The sequence below is a fragment of the Malurus melanocephalus genome, unplaced genomic scaffold (assembly GCF_030028575.1).
Source record: "Malurus melanocephalus ecotype Western Australia unplaced genomic scaffold, MMel_1.1 scaffold_333, whole genome shotgun sequence".
In the NCBI taxonomy this organism is placed as follows: domain Eukaryota; kingdom Metazoa; phylum Chordata; class Aves; order Passeriformes; family Maluridae; genus Malurus; species Malurus melanocephalus.
Window position 1 is genome coordinate 48458 of NW_026623565.1, and position 22004 is coordinate 70461.

Genomic DNA, 22004 nt, shown 5'->3' on the forward strand with positions numbered 1-22004 from the left:
AAAAAAAAAAAATGGGGCATTATAAATGAGAGCAAATTTCTTTTTGCTCTCACTGTAGAATGAACTTGGTGTGTTTACTTCTTAGTTCTGTTGACTATAATTCAAAGACACGTAGCATCTCTGGTTTTGGGAATCTTTCCTTGTCTTTAAGCATTGGAATGTGTGAGCTTTCTCTCCATCTCAGGGTAGCCAAAAAGCCAGACTAGAGAAATGCGCAATTGACACCTTTGTTAACTTAAAATATATCTTTATTTTCTGCAGCATTTCTCATTAAAATTTCAACATAGAATTCAGTAATATGAGAGGGGGCTCGTAGATAATAGGAGGCCAAAAGAATAGCTGAGGGGTATATGCAAGGAGGAGAAAAACATATTTTCAGTGGCTGTTCGAAAGAAGATAGCATCTTCTTTCTGGAATTCTGTGCCAGGGAGAAAGAAGGCAAAGTTCTTGCATGTACAGAAATCAAATACTGCAGAAAGACAAAAAGAGCTGCAAAGATGGGCACAGCAGCTATTTCTGGTCTGGTACAAAATTCCTRCATGAAAAAGTTAAGCTGGGCTTTGGAGCCACATCTGTCCAAGGCAGAATATTGTTCTGCACAGATTAAGTGGTCTAGGTCTTAACAAACCCAGCAATCAAATTAATTAACACTGGTGAACCACTGAACCAACAAACCTTTGCTCTTCCCAGGCAGAAATAAGTATCTTTACATGCTGTGCCATGCAGATATAGGTACACTTAGAGCTAGCTGGAGTATCAATACATAGTGCTGTCTTAGTGAAGCAAAGTAAACAACCCAGTGACTTAAAATCCCCATTTTGAACCATATCTGTTTTTCCTTATAAATGAAAGAATCTCAGAGCTGGCAGTTGAGGAGAAATATTGAGAACAGCAAAGGGAWGAAAACTGCTTTTCTCAGTAGAGAGAGGAGTGGTGTAAAACATGGGAATATGAATGAAAGACCTAAAAATATTTTGTGTTTTTCATAAAGCTTTGGTTTCGGGCCATGAAATTAAATAAGCAACTTAGTTTTCTGAGACCAAAAAAAAAAAAAAAACAGATGAGTTTAAAACCATTATAAGCTCTTGGACAAAACTGTATATTAAAAGTTAAAGCAAAAGGGGAGGCAAATAAAACTAATTTTTAAAAAAATCTTCTAACACTTACACATACACTAATTTACAGGCCTCTGAAAATTTGCACTGGCTGTGGGATTGGACTGTTCAGGTTAAGAGCAGAGCCCAGAGAGAGTCATCTGGGAAACAGACTATGATAGGAAACTCKTAGATAGGAAAAGTTTAAATCAAGCACAGGAAAAAAGCCCCCAAAGGAATTTGGGAACTGCAATCAGGATTAGCTCCCAGCAGCCTCCCACAACACTCTCGAGGGGCTTTGAGGAAGGAACCTGGGGCAAAACACCATGCTTCTTCATGTCTCWGATGGCTTAACACAAGCTCTGGATAGCCCCTGAGAAGAAGGAGGGAAAAGGACTGGGAATTGCCATAACCCAGAGAAAAATAGGCCATGGAGAGTGAAAAGTTTTTCTCCTTTCCATACACRCACATACACAAGGGGGTCTTTTAATTTTTTTTTTTTCCAAAAAAACAATATTTTAGTTCTCAGAAGAAGGAAACTCTTGCCCAAAGGGAAAAATAAATACGGTGCTGGCCACAACCAATGTCAGAGACGTAAGCAAATATCTCACAGGCTGAATCAAGACAAAGGGAGGCAATTTTGACCTGAATCCTGGAGCAAATCCTAGAGCAGGAGGTCAGCATCTTTCACCACTTTCAGCTTTACAAACAACTTTTCAAAGGATGCTTCTTTCTTGTTTCCTGGGCCTTTTCTTGGTTCCCTCCATTACTGTCTGTGCCAGTAAGAGTGCACACAAATAATTTTTTTCCTTTCTCCCAGTTCCAATTTTTCCTGCATCCTAAAGCATGCATCCACTAGGCAAGGAGGCAGGTGTCTTGCTGGAAACAGCACAGATGAAGAGGAGGGCACTTTTTTTCACTGCTTTCAAAATTCCATGTTTAGTGCAGCAACCACATGCTCACCCAWAGGAGCCACAGCCCCTGGTCAGCAATTTCAGCTTGGAGCAGAGGTACTGGGTGTTGTCTGGTTTTTGGGAGATGCCAAGAGCATCCATAAGAGAATAGCAGAGCATGACCATGGCTTGGGCAGCAAAACAGGGCACTGGACAGGGAGCAAACTGCTTTGCTCTCAACTCCTGAACATGGTTTTGGACACAAACTTCCCAGCTGGGAGGAGAGAGCTACTCTTAACTCCACTCTGCACCCACCACAAGCAATGCCAAAGGTGTCCCCAAGCAGGGACTTGGACAGCAGGGAGGCCCCAAGATTGCCCTCAAAGCCTTCTCAGAGGGCAATGGAAGTCTCAAAGTGGAACAGCACAAGCACATTCTTCAGAGTTTCACTGATAGGGATACTGCTTGAGTCAAAAGGAATCACTAATACTGTAATTCAGAATTACATAAATATTTACCAACTAAGGAAAGGAAATATAAATCAACAGCAAAATGCCCTATATGCGGAGCTTCAATTCCAGATACTGAGTATAAACCAAAAGCAACATCAGTTTGTGCAGAGGTCAGAAATTAAAACCAGAGAAAAAACCCTGTGTAGTAGTTGCTTTTAAAAGCCAGACTATAGTAACTTAACATTTCAATAATCCTTATCAGCAATAATGCTAACAATCACAGTATYACCCCACACCAAACTGTCCCACTTACAGACAATATAACAATTAGCAAGCATTTGTGACAACAGGAGTGTTTTAGACTTTGACAAATTCTTTCATATGCAGCACTGTTTTCCAGAATCACAACTCTCTCTGATCTAACTGGACATTAATTGCTTTTTTGCTGATGTATCTGTGCCTTCTGGACTGATAACACAACTAGCAAATCTGATATCTGACAAGTTGACTCAACCTAATCAGGACAGATCAGCTGCTACCAACGTTGCTATAGGCTGTAATTTGAGGACCTTTATAGAGTTATCACTTGCTTTGAAAGGCAAGAAACTGTAATTCTGTCAACACTAATCCCAGAACGTGCATTCAAAGTGGTTGTTAWTTTTTGTCCAGAAGAAGGTAACACTTGTCAAATAAATACCTGAGATAATTGATAATAGGAATTAGAGGTATGTGAGTGATGCACTGACAATCAGTCACTCTCATGAAAARGAACCTCACAAGATTCAGAACATTAAGTAGAGAGCACAGTCTGGCACCATGAAGCAGGGGTCACTCTGAACRGAGTGAAACAATTGGCAATGCACTTTTTCAATGTTTACTTCTCTGTTGCTTAGTGCTAAAGCTAAGTGAATTATTCACATCAAACAACTTGTTCGATGAATTTTATCCCTTTTTGTTGCTCAGCGTGGGCAGGCAATGGATACCAWTGCCATTAGATTTATTCACTGCTTCATTTCCATTCAAGCTTTCATTGAGATTGAGAGTATTCCAGGTCCTTAAAGAGTACAAGCAGGATAGATCCACAAAGCTGATGGAATAACACTTATCTACATCGGCAATATATTTTCTAATTTGTTATTCTCATCTCTCTTTAAATTTGGAAGCCTTTCCAGCAACAATATTGATATTTGCTGCGAAGTTCACTTTCTATGGACAATTTGCCCACAACACTCAACACTTAAATTTTTGCAGAAAATAAATTACCAAATAGCGCAAGCACCGCCACAAAGCACATTAATTAAAARAAATCAAAGATAGCATTTTATTATTTGCTTCACTCCAATAGGAAATAATTTCTTTTCATGTAATAAAATTCAAAGGAATTACATAAAAAAATGTATTCCCAATTCACGGAATTCCTTAATGTAACCTAATAGTTACTGAATATACACAAGTGACTTTGTCATTGCCAGGGCTGCATCTGTCTTGTACAGATAAACTGTTCTTAGAAACTCAGACTTTACATTAGAACAAAAAATAYACATTTCTTACTGTATCGCTTTGGTCCATCTTCCAAACAAAATGAAAGTGTTAAGGTTGCATCATCTTCAAAAAATTCAGTTGCAAAGGCATCCCACCAGAGGTTGTCACTATCCTAGGAAGCAACAGATCATTCACTTAACAGGAGGCAAAATGAAAATATGTTCATCTGTTGTAAAAGAAATTCAACAGGATCACACCTAGTCTGGCTTCTTCACCTATGGTTTTGGGGTGCAGATGTCTATATGATATTTCAAATGATATTTTCCTAGATAAAGTTCTAGTTCTAATTTTGGAAAAAAAAACCAAAAAACTGTAGTGTTTAATTTGCTGTAAAATAAACTATCTTTCATTTTATCAAGCATACTAAATATGTAAAAAATTTCTTTTCCATAAAGGTTTCTTTTTTCAAATGTTAGATATGGTTTTATAAATCAGTTGRAAATAAAACAATTATGTCTTTTCCCTCCTTTTCTGGGCTGTGTGTCTCAAATGCTTGGTCCTGGTGATGCAAAAACCTTCAGTAAGTAATTCTAGAGTGCTACATAACCTCATCATCATCATGAGATGACAAGAAAGTTATTTAGAAACTAAATATAATGGCCATTCCACTCCAATATATTTAATATAAATACAATGCAACTGCAGGTTGATTAAGTACTGGCTTAAATGTAATTGTTGTAAGAAATCTTTACTTTTAAGTGTGATACAAGAAGTGAAAAAAATTTGTTAAGATGACTTGTGTATACTTAGGCGTACAGTACTACACATACCTGGAACATGGCAATTATTAAAATAGTGAACAATGTAAAATATATATCAACACAGCACTGCAGGCAGTTTCTTTACTTTAACAATTGAACCAGACACTTTCAGACCTAGATGATCACCAACAAGCACCCAAACYTCAGTGTCTAGCACCTGAGCAAGTAGTCCAGCTGGCAAGGGTTTTTTCACAGAAGTTGGCTAACACAAAACCCACCAAATGTTTCATTTAAAAGCTGTGGATATATTTAATAGCTGGATTTGAAAGTTTCGGTAGAGTCTCTTCAGCTCCTTTGAGGTCCTGAGATTTAAATCACTTGTAGCACACAGGGTCAGTAACAAAACTGGAAATACACTTCTGAAATGCCCCAGCTGCACTTCTCAGAGTCACCCTGTCCCACTCACAGCACCTTCCTYTCCAGTGTGCAAGGCCAGGTTCACTCAGTGCATGGAACACTAAGCACCCCTAAATGCCTGTGCAATACAGATCTAAGCCAGAAAACATTTATTCATTTCACAGAAAAGAAAACCTGATACAAAACACCAATTTCAATGAAAATATGCATCTATCATACTCACTATGTACACATGCAGAACAATCTGGGGATTTTATTTCTGCTGCTATGTTTCCTGATGATGTTACTTTTGGATTTCACYCCAAAATGTTGAGCAAGGTATCCTTCCTGCCTCTCAATTTCACTTTGATTTTTGTCAAGCATCCAATGGAGAAATGGTAAGGACAGGTTTTAACAATCTGGTTCCCACCAGAGACCCTATAGAGACTTCTTGTCTGAGTCAGAGCCTGTAATCCACTTTCCTTGCCAAAGCTCATCCCACCTGGCAGTGACAGGACCATACAGCCCTGCGGTTCAGTCACACCAGGAGGTATCAAAGCTGTCCCCATGTCTTAGAAATCTGTCACAGAGAGTTMTTGCTCTTTCCTGGTGTAAATCTGATGAGTGTTACCATGTGCAACCACTGCTGTGTTGAGTAGCCAAGTAGCCACAACAGCAAGAGCACRAAATATACAGCAGTAAATGTGGACCACAGGTGTTCAACACAGCTCTGCACGGGACCCTTCACTCAGCACAGCCTGCTGGGCTGCACTACAAGAGTGCAATGTTCAAAAAGTGGCTGTSAGCTACCACCCTGCCATCTGGCAAAGGAGAGGCTGCGGTACCATCTAATTGTAACCTTCTGGACACACATAGGGCAGGAGGACCGGAGGGAAGGATTTTAACAATGCCACAGAGCACATTTTTGCAGTTCTTATTAATGCAGGAGTTGGGTATTGCTGGAGCTTCCCATGCAGGATCCAATGAAACAGAACAAAAAGGAGAGCATCACATAGCCGGGTTTAATTGCACATGGGAAAGATGGAGAAGAGCTGGGAAAGTGCAGGGCCTCACCTCAGAACCACACATATTTGCACTCACACCGGCTTCCAAGAAGTCTTGAAAGCAAGGAAATTGTGGAAATTGAATTACAGTGGATTCCCTCTGTGRTTAGATGAAACATCCAGACTCTCTCACAGTTTGAATACAGTCCAAGGTCTTTATCTTAAGATTTTGCATATTTTATGTCAGGAAGAAGGAAAAACATAAAATGCAACACCCCACCCCCAGAAAGAAAATCTGACCGTAAAAGAGTATATAAATCCTGTCAGGCTTGGATATGCTCGGCTGATTAATTTTCTGCCCCACCCGTGCCACAGGTGGGCTCACTTACTCTCAAAGCCAAATGTGAACAAAACCAAATGAGCTGTCCCCAACCAAACTGGAATTGGAATCAGTTATTAAAAAAAAAAAAAGTACTTTTTTTCTTTTTTCTTTTTTTTTCCCCAAAAAGGGGATGGTGAAGGCAAGGCTGCCCTCAGGCATCTTTAACTTATGCTTTGACAGGTTACGGGGGATTTTGCCAGAGTAATTATTTTTCTATTCAACAATAATGAGAAATTACCATGGCAACCTCCCTTTCACGTAGTGCACTCACATGCTCAAACATTGAAATAATGGCCTAAACATAACMAAAAAAAATTAATTCTTTAAAAATATTTTGTATTAAAATAAACTTAAGGAATAGGTCACAGGAGAGAAGAGGGCAGAGACAGCCAGCAAGCTGGGTCAGAAGCKAAGATTCCATGCTGCTGTGGCCAGCTACCCAAGCAGCAAAACGTCTTCTTCCACAACTGTCATTGTTCCCTCTGATCCCCTCCACCCCTGGTATTATTTGCAGTTTGAAGCATGGCTCAACTCTGAATAGGGTCTCCAAGTAAATGGAATCCTACGGTTTCAATATTTTTTCCTGACTCTGATTTCTTTGGCAAAGGTGATCAGATTTTAAGTACAATGATGTTCTTTTTCCCCCTCCATCTAAAAGTCCYGTATGTTCACTATGTGATTTGAGAGTCAAGCTGGGTTCTTCTTTACACCTTACACACTTACATGATTAAGAGTCTGCAAGCTAAATGAGACTTTTCTATTTGCTGTGATAGATCTTGCAACTGGAATATGAGGCCAACTGAGACTATGGAATTTTCTCCAAATTCCTTTATGTTTGTTTAATGACTTGGAAGGCAAAATGGACTGATGCAAAAAGTCAGTACATGAAATCATACTTAAAAGGATGCAGATATCTTGCAGGATAGAACTGGAATTCAAAATTATTTTGATAGATTGGAGAAAGTATCTGAAATGAAGATGGAATTCAATAAAATGAAGTGACAAAAGCACAAAACAAAATGGAGAATAACCAGCAGTACTATACAAAATGGTCCAGATCATCAAGGAAATTTGTGAGCAATCAATTGCTCTTGGAAATAACAGAAATGTCTCAGATACAATACCCTTCCACTCCAGCAAACACATCTCTGTAAAGACTTCAACTGGAATAGTCAGTCCACTTCTGGAGCACTGTGGCCAAGTCTGGGCCACCCACTTTTAAAGGATTTAGCTGGGAAYCGCAAGAATCAGACACACATGCCAACAAACCAACCAAACACAAAAGATCAAAGGAAGAAAGGCAGGAGTATCTAGCTGTGTTTTGTATAAGACAGAAGAAGCTCACAGGGAACAYGATGACAAACCTCAACAATATGAAAAGATTGCTATAAGAGGAGCAAACACTTGTCCGTGGTGGCTAACAAGGATAGAAGAAGTAATAACTGTTTCCGTTTGCTGCCACTGTGGGTTAAGTGGTTTAATGCCCTGTTACACATTTCTAGGCTAGTGGTTTGCAGAGGGGAAAGAGCTGCAGAGCACAACTGCTGTGTTCCCAGGAAGAGTGGATGTAGAGATCCTGCTGCCCAAGAGCCTCTGGCACAGCCATCCCTGCACAGCAGCTCCACAGCTCATGCCCAGTGAGAAGCTGATTTTTGGTTTCTCCCTCACATTGCTTTTGGCTGCACATGTGTAACAGGTGTAAATAGGATATTAAAACAGWGTTATGGAAACAAATAAATATGATTCTGAATACACACAGGAAACACATCTGTTCTGAAGTCAGACTTTTTTTTAAAAATCACTTTTAAAGGAAAAAATTAATTTTAAACTTCAACCTTGGCTTTGGAAAAAAAAAAAAAAAAAAAAAAAAAAAAAAAGAGAGAGTGTGCTTGAGAGCTTGCATTTTTCTTCTGGCACTTGTAACCCTTCCCCATTGTCACTTTCTATTTTCAGAACTCTATACATCTACAGTCCTATTGGCAACAGATATATGTCTCATATTCTTTTAAGTTAATGTTGCACAAAGAACTGCTGTCTYCCCAAGGAAAGAATGGCATTCCTTCCCTCCTCCTGTTCCCAGCAAATTAAACTACACTTGAGCTTTCAAAATGCAGTTCAAGGTAAGATTTTGCCATTAAATACACCTGTAAAAACTCCACAGCSATTACAAATTACAGAACTCACAAGTATCAAAATTTGACATTAAAGTTTATATTCAAAATACACAGACAAACCATGAAAAATAAAATGTCCAAACACAAGAAACTAGTAATTTTCCCCATGAATTTTAAATTAGACCCATGCTGTCACTACCTAATGTATTTAAGATTCTGATACAAATTTCATGTGAGTAACAAATTAATTATAGATCAACAGATCTATATATCTTAATTTTATACATTTGGAAATTTGAGTACTCATCTGTAGATCTGGCCCTGAAAAGCACAATGGTTTTATAATATAGAAATGGTTTTTTTTGCTATTTGTGTACATTCAGTATGGACCACAGACACTATGAGCCCTAGACTGGTTTTCCTGGAAACAGTGTAAACAGAGTGAAAGAGTGGAATGCTCATACGGATATAGGTGGGAAACCCACACAGTCTGTCTGTTATACAGGAAGATATATATAAGAATACCTTTCTTATATTCCCAGTATCTTTGCTAGGAATATGTGGTACCCTGTAGTTAGTAAAAGCACCTGAGAAAGAGGACCAATCTGGTTAGTCAGGGCTGGKTTTTAAGAACCACTTCCATTGTTTTTCCATTTGTTATTCTACCACGTTTATTTTATCTCAAACATAAAACATATTTTATACATAATTAAATATACCTTTAATCTTGCAGCTAGTGGCATCTTACAGAATCTCCACCTCCCCTTCCCTGCCAGGAATGCCYGACTCTATTCCTTCCATTTGTTATTTCACACATATTCACAGTTTTAATGGTATTGCTTTCTTTGCTTACTAGCGTGGCTGGATTCCATCTCTCAAACAATGTGTAGTAAAACTGGCTGAAAGATTTTAAGACTTGGCTTTGGTCATAAGTAGTTTTCTGTTCCATTATACACTTGCAACTTCTTGCCAAAACTCTGCTCAATGGCCAAAACATATCGGTCTCTCCAGCTCACTTAATAATTAATTAAATTTTTGTTTACATTCCACTTAGGAACTTATCTTCAATTGTACTGTAAAGAAAAAACACCAACTTTCTGTTTTATTGAAAAGGCAGAATATAGGCATGCAACAGATCTGAACAACAATACCTCCTCAGAGAGACTGACTGGGGGGAAAAATGGGGGCAACATCTYTGTTTCTCATGTAATCTGGAGTAAGTTAAAAAAATCTAATGAAATTCCAAGGAAAAGCTCATAATAGGGAATTACTCTTACACATCCACTGGAAATGTTTAATATATCAAGGAACCTATTTTTATTGACTATAAGTCATTACACTATCAGGCAACAGAAAATCAAACAATCATTTGATTTCAGATACAAATGGGAGAAACAAAAAATAAAGAAAAAAAAAGAAGAAAAGAAAAAGAGAGAGGCTTTGCAAAATACACAAATTGATTTATGTCATTTTCTTGTTGTACTCTGAACCCAGGCATATGAGAATCAGAATCACTACAGCAAAAACACTGCTCTGTAATGACACTGGCCACACAACTCAGCTTTGCAGATATACTGCTTTGAGATAATGTCACTTATATGTCACAAATAGCAAGTACACACAGGGAAATTTTACCGGGGTCCAGATTAACTGAAACATGCTGACACTGAAATAAGGAGAACAAATATTTTTCTTGTGTTCAGAAGGATGGTTGACCTCTTCTACTAACATACCTAAAATAGATACCTTTTGTTAGAGCAGGGGTGGGAAATACTCACTAGGCTGGCAAATAGCAAGACCAGTCAATACATAGCTATAAAAGAACAGTTCCACAACATCTAAGCCACCCAATTTTTCCATCTACACAGATGCTACATATATAACAATCTGGATATCCTTTTAAAATTATAGTCCTTAAAATTATGGAGATTCCTAACTTAAGTTGTCAGGAAATGATAAGACAGAGACATACCTGGTTCAGTCTAATAACAGAATCAAAGAAGAATGCTTGGTCTGTAACCTATTATTTGTCACTCTTTAAATTTTACTGAAACTTGTGGACAAAAGAGAAATGAGAAAAGAGAATATCCACTCTGTACATGTTTGACTATTCACCTACAGCAGACAGGAAATTGCAGTTTAATACTCCTCTGTAAGCAGTACAGAGCAGAAGGAGTTAACTTATGAAATGTGTCATTTCACTCCCTTCTTTAATTTGAATTCATTACTTCCATTCCTGGAACTTGTGCACAAGAATTGTTAGGAGAAAGAAAGGGGAGAAAAGAGCAATGAAGCTGGGTTCGAGACACACTCCACTGCCAGTTCCTGACTGCCAACATGGAATCATCACTGAGATTTCAAGCAATATCATCATTGACCAGCAGAAGATGCTCTTTTGTCCTTTTTAAATATATGGGATAAGATTGCACTTGGTCTCTAAGGATAAGACCTATATTCTGGCTGTGTGAACAAAAAGACTGGGCATTAACACCTAAACTGTGCAGCTTCTAACAGAAATATACACTTCCACCTACAGAAGAGTATCTGTTAGTACTTGCTATATATACAGTGCATACTAAATCCATATTCAAAATTGTTTTAAATTTGAGTCCTTTCTTCAATAGGCATGAAGAAGTCTCTAGCTGACTAGAAASAGTAATAGATTTTCTTAGTAGTATTCTCAATCCACGATCATTGCAGACAAATCACAGACCTGAGTTTTGTGTTTATCAAAAATGAATCACAGTTACATTTCTCTATTCTCCCACAGAATACCCCACAGCCTCTGCCTTYGAGAATAGTTTATAGAGATGGAATATTAAGTGTGTCTATTATCTACTGTACTACTGCCAGCCATACAAATGTTCTTATTTTATTCTGACATTTTGACCTGGTTTCTTTTTYACCTTGTTTACTTCCAACTATATGAGTAAATGGAAGCTACTATGCCATCTATCCGAATGAAAAGGCAATAACTAGGATTGCCATGAGTGAAYATAGAGCATCAAATATTATGTGTCACTAGGGCACAGAAAAAAAAGTCATATTCCCAGCAATATTAGTAAATGAGTCTCTCTAGGTCTATCTACCCAACTGCACCAGCTCCCAAGGCTCCAAAATTTAGTGAACACAAATCCCTTTATCATTTATTACAGAGAAAATAAAATTATTACTGACAGCATTTAAATACTACATTGGAATATGACGAAGACAGTCCTTGACACCTCCATTCCACACTGGACYCTCCCCACCTCTCTCATCACTCAAGTCTCACAAAAGAACAATRTGTATTAGAGACAAGTGAAAAACTGGGACCTTCAGACGTTCCTGATTCTGAAAAAAACAATCTAAACTATGATCTAACAGTCTGTACTTTGAGGGGTTATAAATGGTGATTCAGCTAAGTTAAAAAACTTATTCTGCTATGCATTGTGCCTTATTCTTGTGTGAGGCTAGTGATCGAGGTAGGAAAGGGAAACACAGGTAAAAAACAATCTATCYTTCCATTTACATTCCAGATTCTTGCAGAAGTATCAAATAGTGAAAGGGCTAACTAATGCAGCTGTAGAGAGTTGATTTCATCATTTAAAAAAAAAAAAAAAGATTATATGGGTTGAAAGGGCATATGGGTGAGGAGATCTCTATATAAACAAAGCAAGCCTGAGAGGGATTATTTACAAGGGCATGTAGGGGTAGGACAAGGGGGAATGGCTCTAAACAGAAAGACAGCAGGTTTAGATTAGCTGTTAGGAAGAAATTCTTTACTGTGAGGGTGATGAGGCACTGGAACAGGTTGCCCAGAGAAACTGGGCTGCCCCATCCCTGGAAGTGCTCAGGGCCAGGGTGGATGGAGCTTTGAACAATGTGGTCGAGTAAAAGGTGCCCCTGCACTTGGCAGGRGGTTTGGAAACAGATGATCTTTAAGGGCCCTTCCAACCCAGACCATTATACACAACTCTAGCACAACTCTAGAGCCAAGACTTTGAGAAAACTCTTGTTAAGACTCAGAAAGAGACTTTAAAATTAAGGATATGCTTAAATGGTTTTCTGAGCTGAATCCACCTATGCTTTTGGTAGTCAGCAAATCTAATTAACTCAAGATTATGACTTCCTATTAAGCTTTGCAAACCAGGTAGAAGCATATCAAAATAATGGACAGCTCTGTCTATCCAAAGAGCTGTTATTTCTTGGGAAGGTACAGGAAGTGGAAAAGATCAAGTATATTTTATATCCCATCTCCTATGGAGGACAAGAAATCTCATGCACAAAAGTTTAATTTAGCAACAACCAGTCAGAAAAAAAGAAAACAATGGAGAAAAAAGTATTGAAAAAAACACTCCCTTTTCTTAACATGTACATTATATCTGCACTTTAAATTATATATTTCTTAAATTATATATTGCTGCATTTAAGTGTTCAGTAATATCACCATGGTTTTGAGTGTCCAGGAATCACCCAAAGAAATTGTAACAGAACTATATAATTCCAGACAGTATCAAGAAGTAAACATTATGGCACCTTACAGAAATTTTGGCAAGAAGCAATGGTAAAGCACAAATATGAACTCTTTGTTATGTATTGGCAATAACCCTCTCTGTATCTTTCCTACATAAACTGCATATTCTTTAAGAAAAAAAAAACAAAGAAAAAAAAAAAAAAAAAAACAAAAAGCCACTCTGGCCATTTACAAGTAATTTCATAAAAGAGATAGAGTCACCTCCAAATAATGTCCCTTTAGGGTTCATTCACATTTTTTATTCAACTCATATCAAAAGYTCCACTCTTGTGATCATTTTAAAGGATTACTTCTTTAGTATAGCAAAACTACACTCCAAGTTAATTCCTGTGTACATTCTGTACTAATTAGGACTAGTAATCACAGTTGCTTTTGTCAGCTGGTGATGTCACTCAATCCACAAATATTATCTGTGTTAAATGTGTTTTAGAGTCTAAATTCTACTTGAGAGAGAGATAAGAAAATAGGTAGTGTTGAAATATAAAGTCTGTTCCAGTTTTCAGCACTACAGCATAGTATCATCTGCATGGCCATTTGAAACACTAATCAGCTGCAGTTGTCAGATGCCCAGGTCTTTGACAATAAAACAGCTACATTTATGGCTTGTAATTTTTAATATACCAACACATGTGCATTCAAACTTAATCAAAAATTAAGGCAGAGATTTTCAAAGCTAATTAAAAGACTTATGCATTCATTTTCCATTAAATTAAGTGGAAATCAGATGTTGGAATATTCTATGCAAGGCTCCAAATCCCAGCATGGAAATGGAACTTGTTACATTTGCTGAATCAAAGCTAGAGGGTGACAACAGGGCTGGGATTCATTTCACCCCAAGACAGTTGTCTAAATTCATGTGAGATAAAAAGCCTCCTGGAGATATCTGTCTCTTCACTGTCTGTAGAGGGAGCCTAGAGAATGGCTCAGTCTAGCCATGTAACTTTTACAGGGATAAAGGCAGGTAAGATGAATCCTATTCTATACACCTACCAAGAATTTAAAAGTCAGGAAGAAAACTAGTTGAGGCTTTGAGAGCTTAGTGAAGGACAAAAATACGTGAAAAGCTGGGTGAAACAACTGTATCTAYTTTGTCTAGTTTTTTACAGTCTTGGCAGGAAAACCTATAAATGATGTTCAAGTTTTTTGCTCACAAYGCTCAAAGATCTCCAGGCTGCCAGGTTCCTGCTGTTTCATATAAAAAGCTCCAAGTGGCAGACAGAAGTTGGAGAACTGGTTAAAGATTTCTGCCAGTATGAAATGTTTTAAATGAAGAAGATGTGATTATTTGCCTGGCTTCCCAAATTTATTCCCCAGCTAGCCATGGYTGCAAATAAAGGCCCTGAAGCCCTGTATTTGGATACAAAATTCCTGAACAAAATATAATTAAACTAGAGACAGAACTRCTCATATGTATCTTCCTACATCCTCAGTAAGCTGAAATATATGGAAATCCTAGGTCAAAACAACACACATCCAATACTGACATTTCTCATGCATATCCTGTGACTGTCAGATCACTCAGTTGCTCCCTGTTTCTGTGCTGCAGCACCACCCTTCTCAAGCCCGTAGCACTCACTGCTGGGCATATACAGCCAAGACTCATTAATGAAGAACAGAAATCAGGAGTTCAGGTTGCTTTGACAAAGTGAGGGTGGGTTGTGCTCCAGACACTCACATATTCTCAGCATACACAATGGTCTGCAAGTTTTGATGGTGAGAAGCAGAGTAGAGCMCTTTTAAAACTGACATTTGCATTTACAAATTAAAATTCTGATTCAAACGGAGATGTCTGCATCACCTGCTTGCCATGAAAAAAATCTACTTAGAACCAAAACTTTTACTGTTATTGCTGCTATAATATTGTAGAACAGTGTAACAGATCAGTGACAAGGCTGTTACGGTTGCTAAATCAAAGGATATACTGTACTGAAARGCACTGAAGGAAATACAGAGAGAATGAAGCACAGAGGTTGTGATAACAGAGTGGGTTTGTGTGTTTGTTTTAATTATTAACTTTAAATTTTCACTTCAAAAGAAATGGGAGAATTTATGCATGCCAAGAAGTAGTCCTTTTCAAAAGTCRGTCTTCACTGAGTGAAGTAAGTAAAGCTTTCTTCTAAATGGCTTCTCTTATCTTGTCAACCTCATTTAAAGTAAAAAGGCATCAATAGTAATAATAAGAATGCAGCTTGGTGAACAATTCCTTTACAGAAGCCAGCTATTACGTACTGTAACAAATTAAAAACTCCAAAAGTCTATGCAGGTCCCCAGAGAAATGCTATTTAATAAAGCAAACACTGATATTGAATGTGACAGAATTCCATTTGCTTCAGAATCTCATCCAACTGAGTTTGGCTGCAGCTGAAGCAATTAGAGAAAGCTGTGATTTAATCATTATGCTAAAACCCTAGACAAACAAAGCTCTCACCTACCAAGTGGCCACTTAGCTGTATCACTACCACTAGAATGTATAAAAATCCTTGTAGGATTTCATTTGCTGTCAGTCAACTAGTAGAAACATGAGCAATTATTTACTAAAAATGTCTATTTACTAGCTACCCTACTGCTTAAACATGAAAAATGTATAAATCTAAATTTAAACAAAGTAAGCAAAGCCAAGTGTGAACTACATATGTCAGGGAAATCACCCACTAAGGTCATCCTTGGGGCTGAGACCTGATATGATCCAGTTGAAAGCTCGTAACGTTTTTTTTAGAATATGTCTTTATGTTGTATATGATAATCCACTGGGGCTTCACCTCTGGGTCCATAAACATCTAATGAAATTTTAAACATCTTTTCATTACAGCAGTAGCCTCCTATAAACTACAACCAATCACTTCAGACTCTGTGGACCTGTTAAATCAGTAAAACTGATTCACTTATGATTTCTTCCTTTTTCATGGGTGGTATCTGGCTTTTYCTAATTTCTAATGCAGTCAAAATTTCTCTGTGTAAAGCTGTAGGACATAAAGAAGTATAAAAAAGTTACAATATAGAAAACTTGCTTATGGAAAACTTGTGAATTTGCTTGGAACCTCTGGAATTTCTTGGTGTGTTCCTGCCAGCCAACAAGGTACATTGTGAAAAAACGACTAACGGTCTCTCTGATTTTTAATTTTCACATTAATCAGAGAGCCAAGTGACACCTTGGATTGCTGATGTAGGTTTTTACCCTCATTGCCCACCAGGTRAGGGCATCTCCTGACAAGCACGCAAAGCCTTTGAAAAAGCAGTTTCCATCCTCCCCAACTTCTTTAAGGAATAGGATTTAGAGACATTGTGCATACCTAGAGCCTAAAAAAAACCCACAAGTGTTGATATAAAWTTTTTCAAACCACAAAGAATATGAAATCTGTGAGAAAGCTGAAACACATAGAAAACTATTTTCAGAAAGCAAACAGTTTTGCATAACATGGATAAGTATTCACAAAGTTGCTGCAGAGGAGACTGAAATAACTTAAAGAGCTCACAGAAATGCACCTATCAAGCAGCTCAGACCTATTTTTAAGGATCTAAATCCTCATGTCTTAACAATGAAATATACTGTGGGCATGGCATTGTTTGTCTGTTTTGTTACAGTTGTGCATTTCTAACTAAAATATGCACTGCTCATGTTCAGAACCCTACATTTTTTTAATTACAGCATGTTCTCCAAGAGTGCCATAAACCCAGAGCATCCACTGTTTCAGGGCTTTTCTAAAAGATTTGTGTTCAGAGTACTAAAGAGTCTGAGAAGGCAGCAATAGCCTTGACAAAGCCAAGAAACTACACGGTCCCATTTCTGGGAATGTGTTAACTGCCAGAGGAGCTGTCATCTGAAAGTGAGACAGAAAATCAGAAAAGATTCAGTGCTAATGTCTTCTTAGACTAGGGGAACCTTATGTCAAGCTCAGCCCAGAATATATGGATCCACATCAAGCAGCTTGTTTTCTACTAGTGCAATGACAACCACTGTGAGATGTTATCATATTTCTTTGCACTACGTTTTGTCAGAACCTACAAAATTGGTTGTAGCTGGATCRCTCTCTAGGTCCTCAAAGAAATATCAAAAATCACAAATGCTATTTGGAGGGTGCTGGTTTCAGGTGCTGACTGTTCTTAGGATTCTCTTTCTCTAAATGAATTCTTCCACAATTACTTGAATTTTACRCCTGATTTCTGTCTGGCACACTAAAGGATCACCTCCTCTGATCTAGAACAAAATGACTTTTTTTTTTTTTCCCTAATGGTTTCTTAGTTCTACTTTCTGATTTGTAAAGTTTTTTCCATAATGAGATGTACTGATACAGACATAAACAGACACATTTTTTTGTTGATAATCTCAGCTTCAGTGGTAGGTCTCCTGGATTAGGTCATCTGCTTCTTAAAATYATATATCAGGTTATCCCTGCTSTGAGGCATTCCAGAACGAATGTGAACTTTTTAAAACCTCCACATATGAGCTTTGAAAGCTGCAAGAAGCCCATCAGAAACAGCCAGGGCCACGTATCTTGTGGCATAAGAGCAAGGGCAAAGGAATGTACTGAGAATCAAATATGCTTTGCATTAAGCAAGCAGGTCCTTGTTCAGCCTCCTGTGAATGTTCTTGTTCAGTTAGGCTCAACATCTGGCAGGGGTCAGRTCTGGACTGAGCTCCTTCTGATTCAATTCAGCCCTCTCTAGGACAGCTGACAATCAYAGGCCTTCACATCCTCAAGTCTCAATGGACTTGGCAGAACAAGTACAGAATTGAAGCAGCTTCCCTGTCTCTCCCTGCAAATACTCGTGCACCTTGATCTGAAAGGACCACAGGCAGGATTACCCTGTCAGGATTCTCCTCATTCCTCTGCCAATATTCCAAGCACTCATTAGAATCAGTCAAAGAGGTGACACCAAACTGCCCAGGGCACATGGCCTASAAACTGCAGAGATACTGAATATTCTCAGTTGTATTATGTAGCAGATGAACGATCCTATGAGTTGTGAGCTGATATCTGTCTGTCAGTCTACCTGTCTATCTATCCATCCATTCCAGCCATATCAACTGAATGCAGTGGTCAGGATGGGATGTGAAAACAGAAGTGCACTCTATGTTGTACTCGATGAGTCTCACATTCGAGAACGCCCTAGGGCAATATCTGACCTATCAGACCATCAGTGACAGTGCCTTGCAAACATAAAAGGAGGCACAGTGTTCCACAATGTTCCTATGATAATAAGCAGAGCAGTCAGGGATAATAAATGTCCCCTTAAGAAATGCAGATTGAAAAGGTAATATTGTATAAGGTAACCATTGCTCTGAGAATTTATGTTTCCTACTTGAAAAGATCTTTGTGYACACCTACAAAATGTACACTTGCCAGGTATACCTCATAGATTTAATCAAGTAATCTTTTCAGCACTTCCAAGGTGTCCATTTTTTGGATCTTAAGAGAGAAAAACGCAAAAGTAACTTAAACTCRTGGTAAAATAAAAAGAAACAAGTTATATTTTTTCCAGTTTGACCAATATCATCATAAATAGCTCTACTATGCATCATGATTCATTATGAAATTAATATATAAAATAAAATTCCCATCGAGATAATGATCAAAATAATTCTGGATACCTTCCTGATCTACATGGTCTACCCGAGGTGAGATGCAGCAGTGTCTGTTCTGCATGGTGTTGTGCTGGAGCACACACAGAGAATTGTAGGTCAGCATTTGAAATTGTCAATCTTTAGTATCTGGTTTCTTGATWCGAGCTTAGAATTACTCATTCATCCATTCTTCTGCTGTAGACTTTGCACTCTGTAGCTTGTCCTATCAAAAAACTAACTCGAGACCAAAACTTTATAGATAACAAAGTGTGAGATTTTTAAGAACAGGAGTCCACCTTGATGGTAGCCAGGGTTGCAGAGGGAAGATAGTGTCATGAAATGCATTTAAACATGAGCAAGGAAAGAAAGGGAATTCTWAACTCTTTTCTTCTTCAGTAGGATGACATTTCAGCCAATGGCATGATCCTTCAGARCCTGGCTCTGTTTTGGGTAGACGCACAGACTGGTTTACCTATTTTGTGTCTGTTCATTCTCATGGCCATCAATATCAAATAACTGGAAGCYCCCTTGGAGTCAGGGTGTTAAACAGAGTATAAATTTCTCACATGGAGAAGAAACCATGATCATCATTRATATTCTCTTATCTCATTCATCTTCTTTGATTTGAGTGTTGGTATCAAAAGGAAGTGACCTGAACATATTAAAGAAGATGCAAGTTTCAATATTCCCCGTTGCATGTAACTTAAAAATGAACAGTTCATTAATATCCAAACAGATCTGCTTTGGGGAGACCTGACCAGAATTCAACACTAGATTCACAACCAGCTCAGTACTGCCTGTGTATTTTTAAAAAGCCTCAGGAGCAGCATGTATTGTACAGTATTTCTATTGCTTTCACCTGCAAAAACATATCTCCACTTCAGTAAATGAATAACTAGAGAGACATTTAATTGGTTTTTCTCCAGTTCTCAAAGGAACTGTATTTTGCACCAATATTAAAAAAAAAAAAAAAAAACCAGCTTATTTTCTCTCGTTCATGACAAAGTACCCACTGGTAGGAAGAGAAAGATGGCACTTTCCATTTCCTTCATGCTTTGGTAGAGAGTCAACAGGGAAGTAATCCAAAGTGACAGGTTTTTATGACTGACCTCCTGAAACCTACTGGTGCATAAACATGTAGTTGTTAGAACTGATCACTAGGGCCAGGGTTATCCCCTCTTGACTAGGAGTCTGCCAAGTCGTAAATAAATAAACTAAAAATAAAGTTCCACCATAATGTGTTCTATTTAGTGGATTCTGCTCCTAAAATATTATGTCCCAGAAAATCTCCACACAGGAAAGCTGAGCTTTCACCATTCCATGTCTTTAGTTTCCAGATGTTGCACAGAGCTCAGTAGGTAGGAAAGACATCTAAATGTCTCTCCAGGGCTGAGAGGTCCATACTGGACCAGCACTGTTTAATATCTTCATCAGTGACACAGGCAGTGGGATTAAGTGCACCCACAGCAAGTCTGMAGACAACTCAAAGCTGAGGACACACCTGAGAGACGAGATGGAATTCAGAGGGACCTGGACAAACTYAAGAAATACACCATGGGAATCTCATGTGRTTCAACAAGGCCACATGCAAGGTCCTTCATCTGATCCCATAACCACAATACATGGATTTTTGAGGGTGAAGGACAAGGAAGGAATGGTTAAATTTCAATGGGCTTGAGATCYATCTCAGGCAGGACCTTAAAGTCCAGATTACACATGCCAAGACAGCTTTGCAACATGACCCAACATTCACATAATTTAATTCTGAAAAGTGACAATCCAAGAAGAAATTAAAACATTAGCMGGGGTGAAGAAGCATCCCCTCTTACCTTTCCCAGACAAAATCAAGAAGAAAAWTAGAGCTCATTTTTGTGCCTGTTTTTTGAGAAGAAGGTGCTAGGCTCCTACCCTCAGGGATTTAGGTAGGCAGCTGTGTCTGGGTGAATATCAGCTCTGGAATGACTCTAAGCTTCCATTAAAAAAAAAACCAGAAAATAATCCTCCTTTCCAAAGACCACTCCATCAAGGGTTCAGTGTTCATCTTAGCAAATATCTAGTTTGAAACTCTGCTCTGAGGTGCCTGATTTTCACAATGTATTTTACACAAAACCACCCTGTGGTGTTGTTTCATTCTGGGCACTAGACAACTAGCTGTTTAAAAAAACTAGTGGTTTGCCCCACTTAACTGATTTTAGCTAACATCTARGCCTCTGTACATGAGAAATAATCACCAAAATAAACTTAATTAAAAGAGCTTTTAATTTTGAGTTTATGAGAGAGGAATACTTTAAATACACCCACTCCTAAGAGAGGTCTGTGGCTGATCTGAGGACAATTACACTAAAGGAAACCTCTCCAACTTTGGAGAATCCCTTCACTTTCTGTGACAGAATCTGTGTGACAGAAATCAGAATTTGGYACTTAGGGCAAATTTGGAACTGACACAACTCAGAAATGCTTGACAGGTGCTGCCTGTGAGAGGGTCTTCCTATTAGTTCCTTCCAGGGGGGGAGCAAGAAAAGCTCTCTGATGGCTGAACTCTAGAATTCTCTTTGCCAGGTACCTGCCATATGCCTAAAGGCATTAGAAAAACATGGTTACATTTATTATCATGAGACTAGTTGGCTTTGTTAGAATATCTGAAACAAACCMCACATTATTTGATGGCCTGATTTGTTTTTGCAGAAAGCTGAATCTTGGTAGATGAGCTGTCATATCAGATTCTATTTTATTCTTTTATGTTTACAAAGTACTGCACAAACAGGAACAGCTGGTGTTGATTTATAAACACCAGAGYTGTCTTGAGAGTTTAGGTATTATTTTGCCAACATTTAAGTCTAATCATTTGCAAGCAATTGTTTTGTACCATAGTGGACAGTGGTTCTTCTTCTGCCTAAAAACAAAGATATTTTCTAATAATATTAATAGTGTAATTCTGAATTAGCCTTAGAAGAAGGATCTTATGTGCATAAGWCTATCTATTTAAATATCTGTGAGCATGCCTTCGTTCGTCCAGAATTTCTGAGAGAAGGCCACATCATTCACTACTCCAATTTTTTTATAAAATTACTGTAACCTGTAGTAAATAGCCAGGCAAAGGCCTTGGCCTCTATGACAACCTGCACATTATTTGCACGTGTGAGTAACTTGAAGTAAAATGTGGAAGTGCAACCAGTTATTGAACTTAATCTTAACCAGAGGACATTTTCCTCCATTTCATTCACAGTACAGCTGCCAAGTTCTGGAACAAATCTCCTGACAACATCTCTTCCCTTACATTATCAAGATTTGCTCCTGTTACAGAAACAWGCTGTGCACTGAAGAAAGCAGGAATCACGTGATCTAAT

The 22004-nt window shown here is 38.2% G+C and overlaps 1 protein-coding gene across 1 annotated transcript in view; it reads right to left on the minus strand.

Annotated features, from left to right (window-relative positions):
- Positions 1-3958: 3958 nt before the first annotated feature.
- The window catches only part of LOC130580422 (LIM domain-binding protein 2-like), a 73575-nt gene continuing 55529 nt past the window's right edge, over positions 3959-22004 (minus strand). Inside the window, exon 2 of the mRNA XM_057377906.1 lies at positions 3959-4093. Within this exon, the coding sequence (XP_057233889.1) occupies positions 3959-4093 (135 nt within the window). The remainder of the gene's footprint in view (positions 4094-22004) is intronic.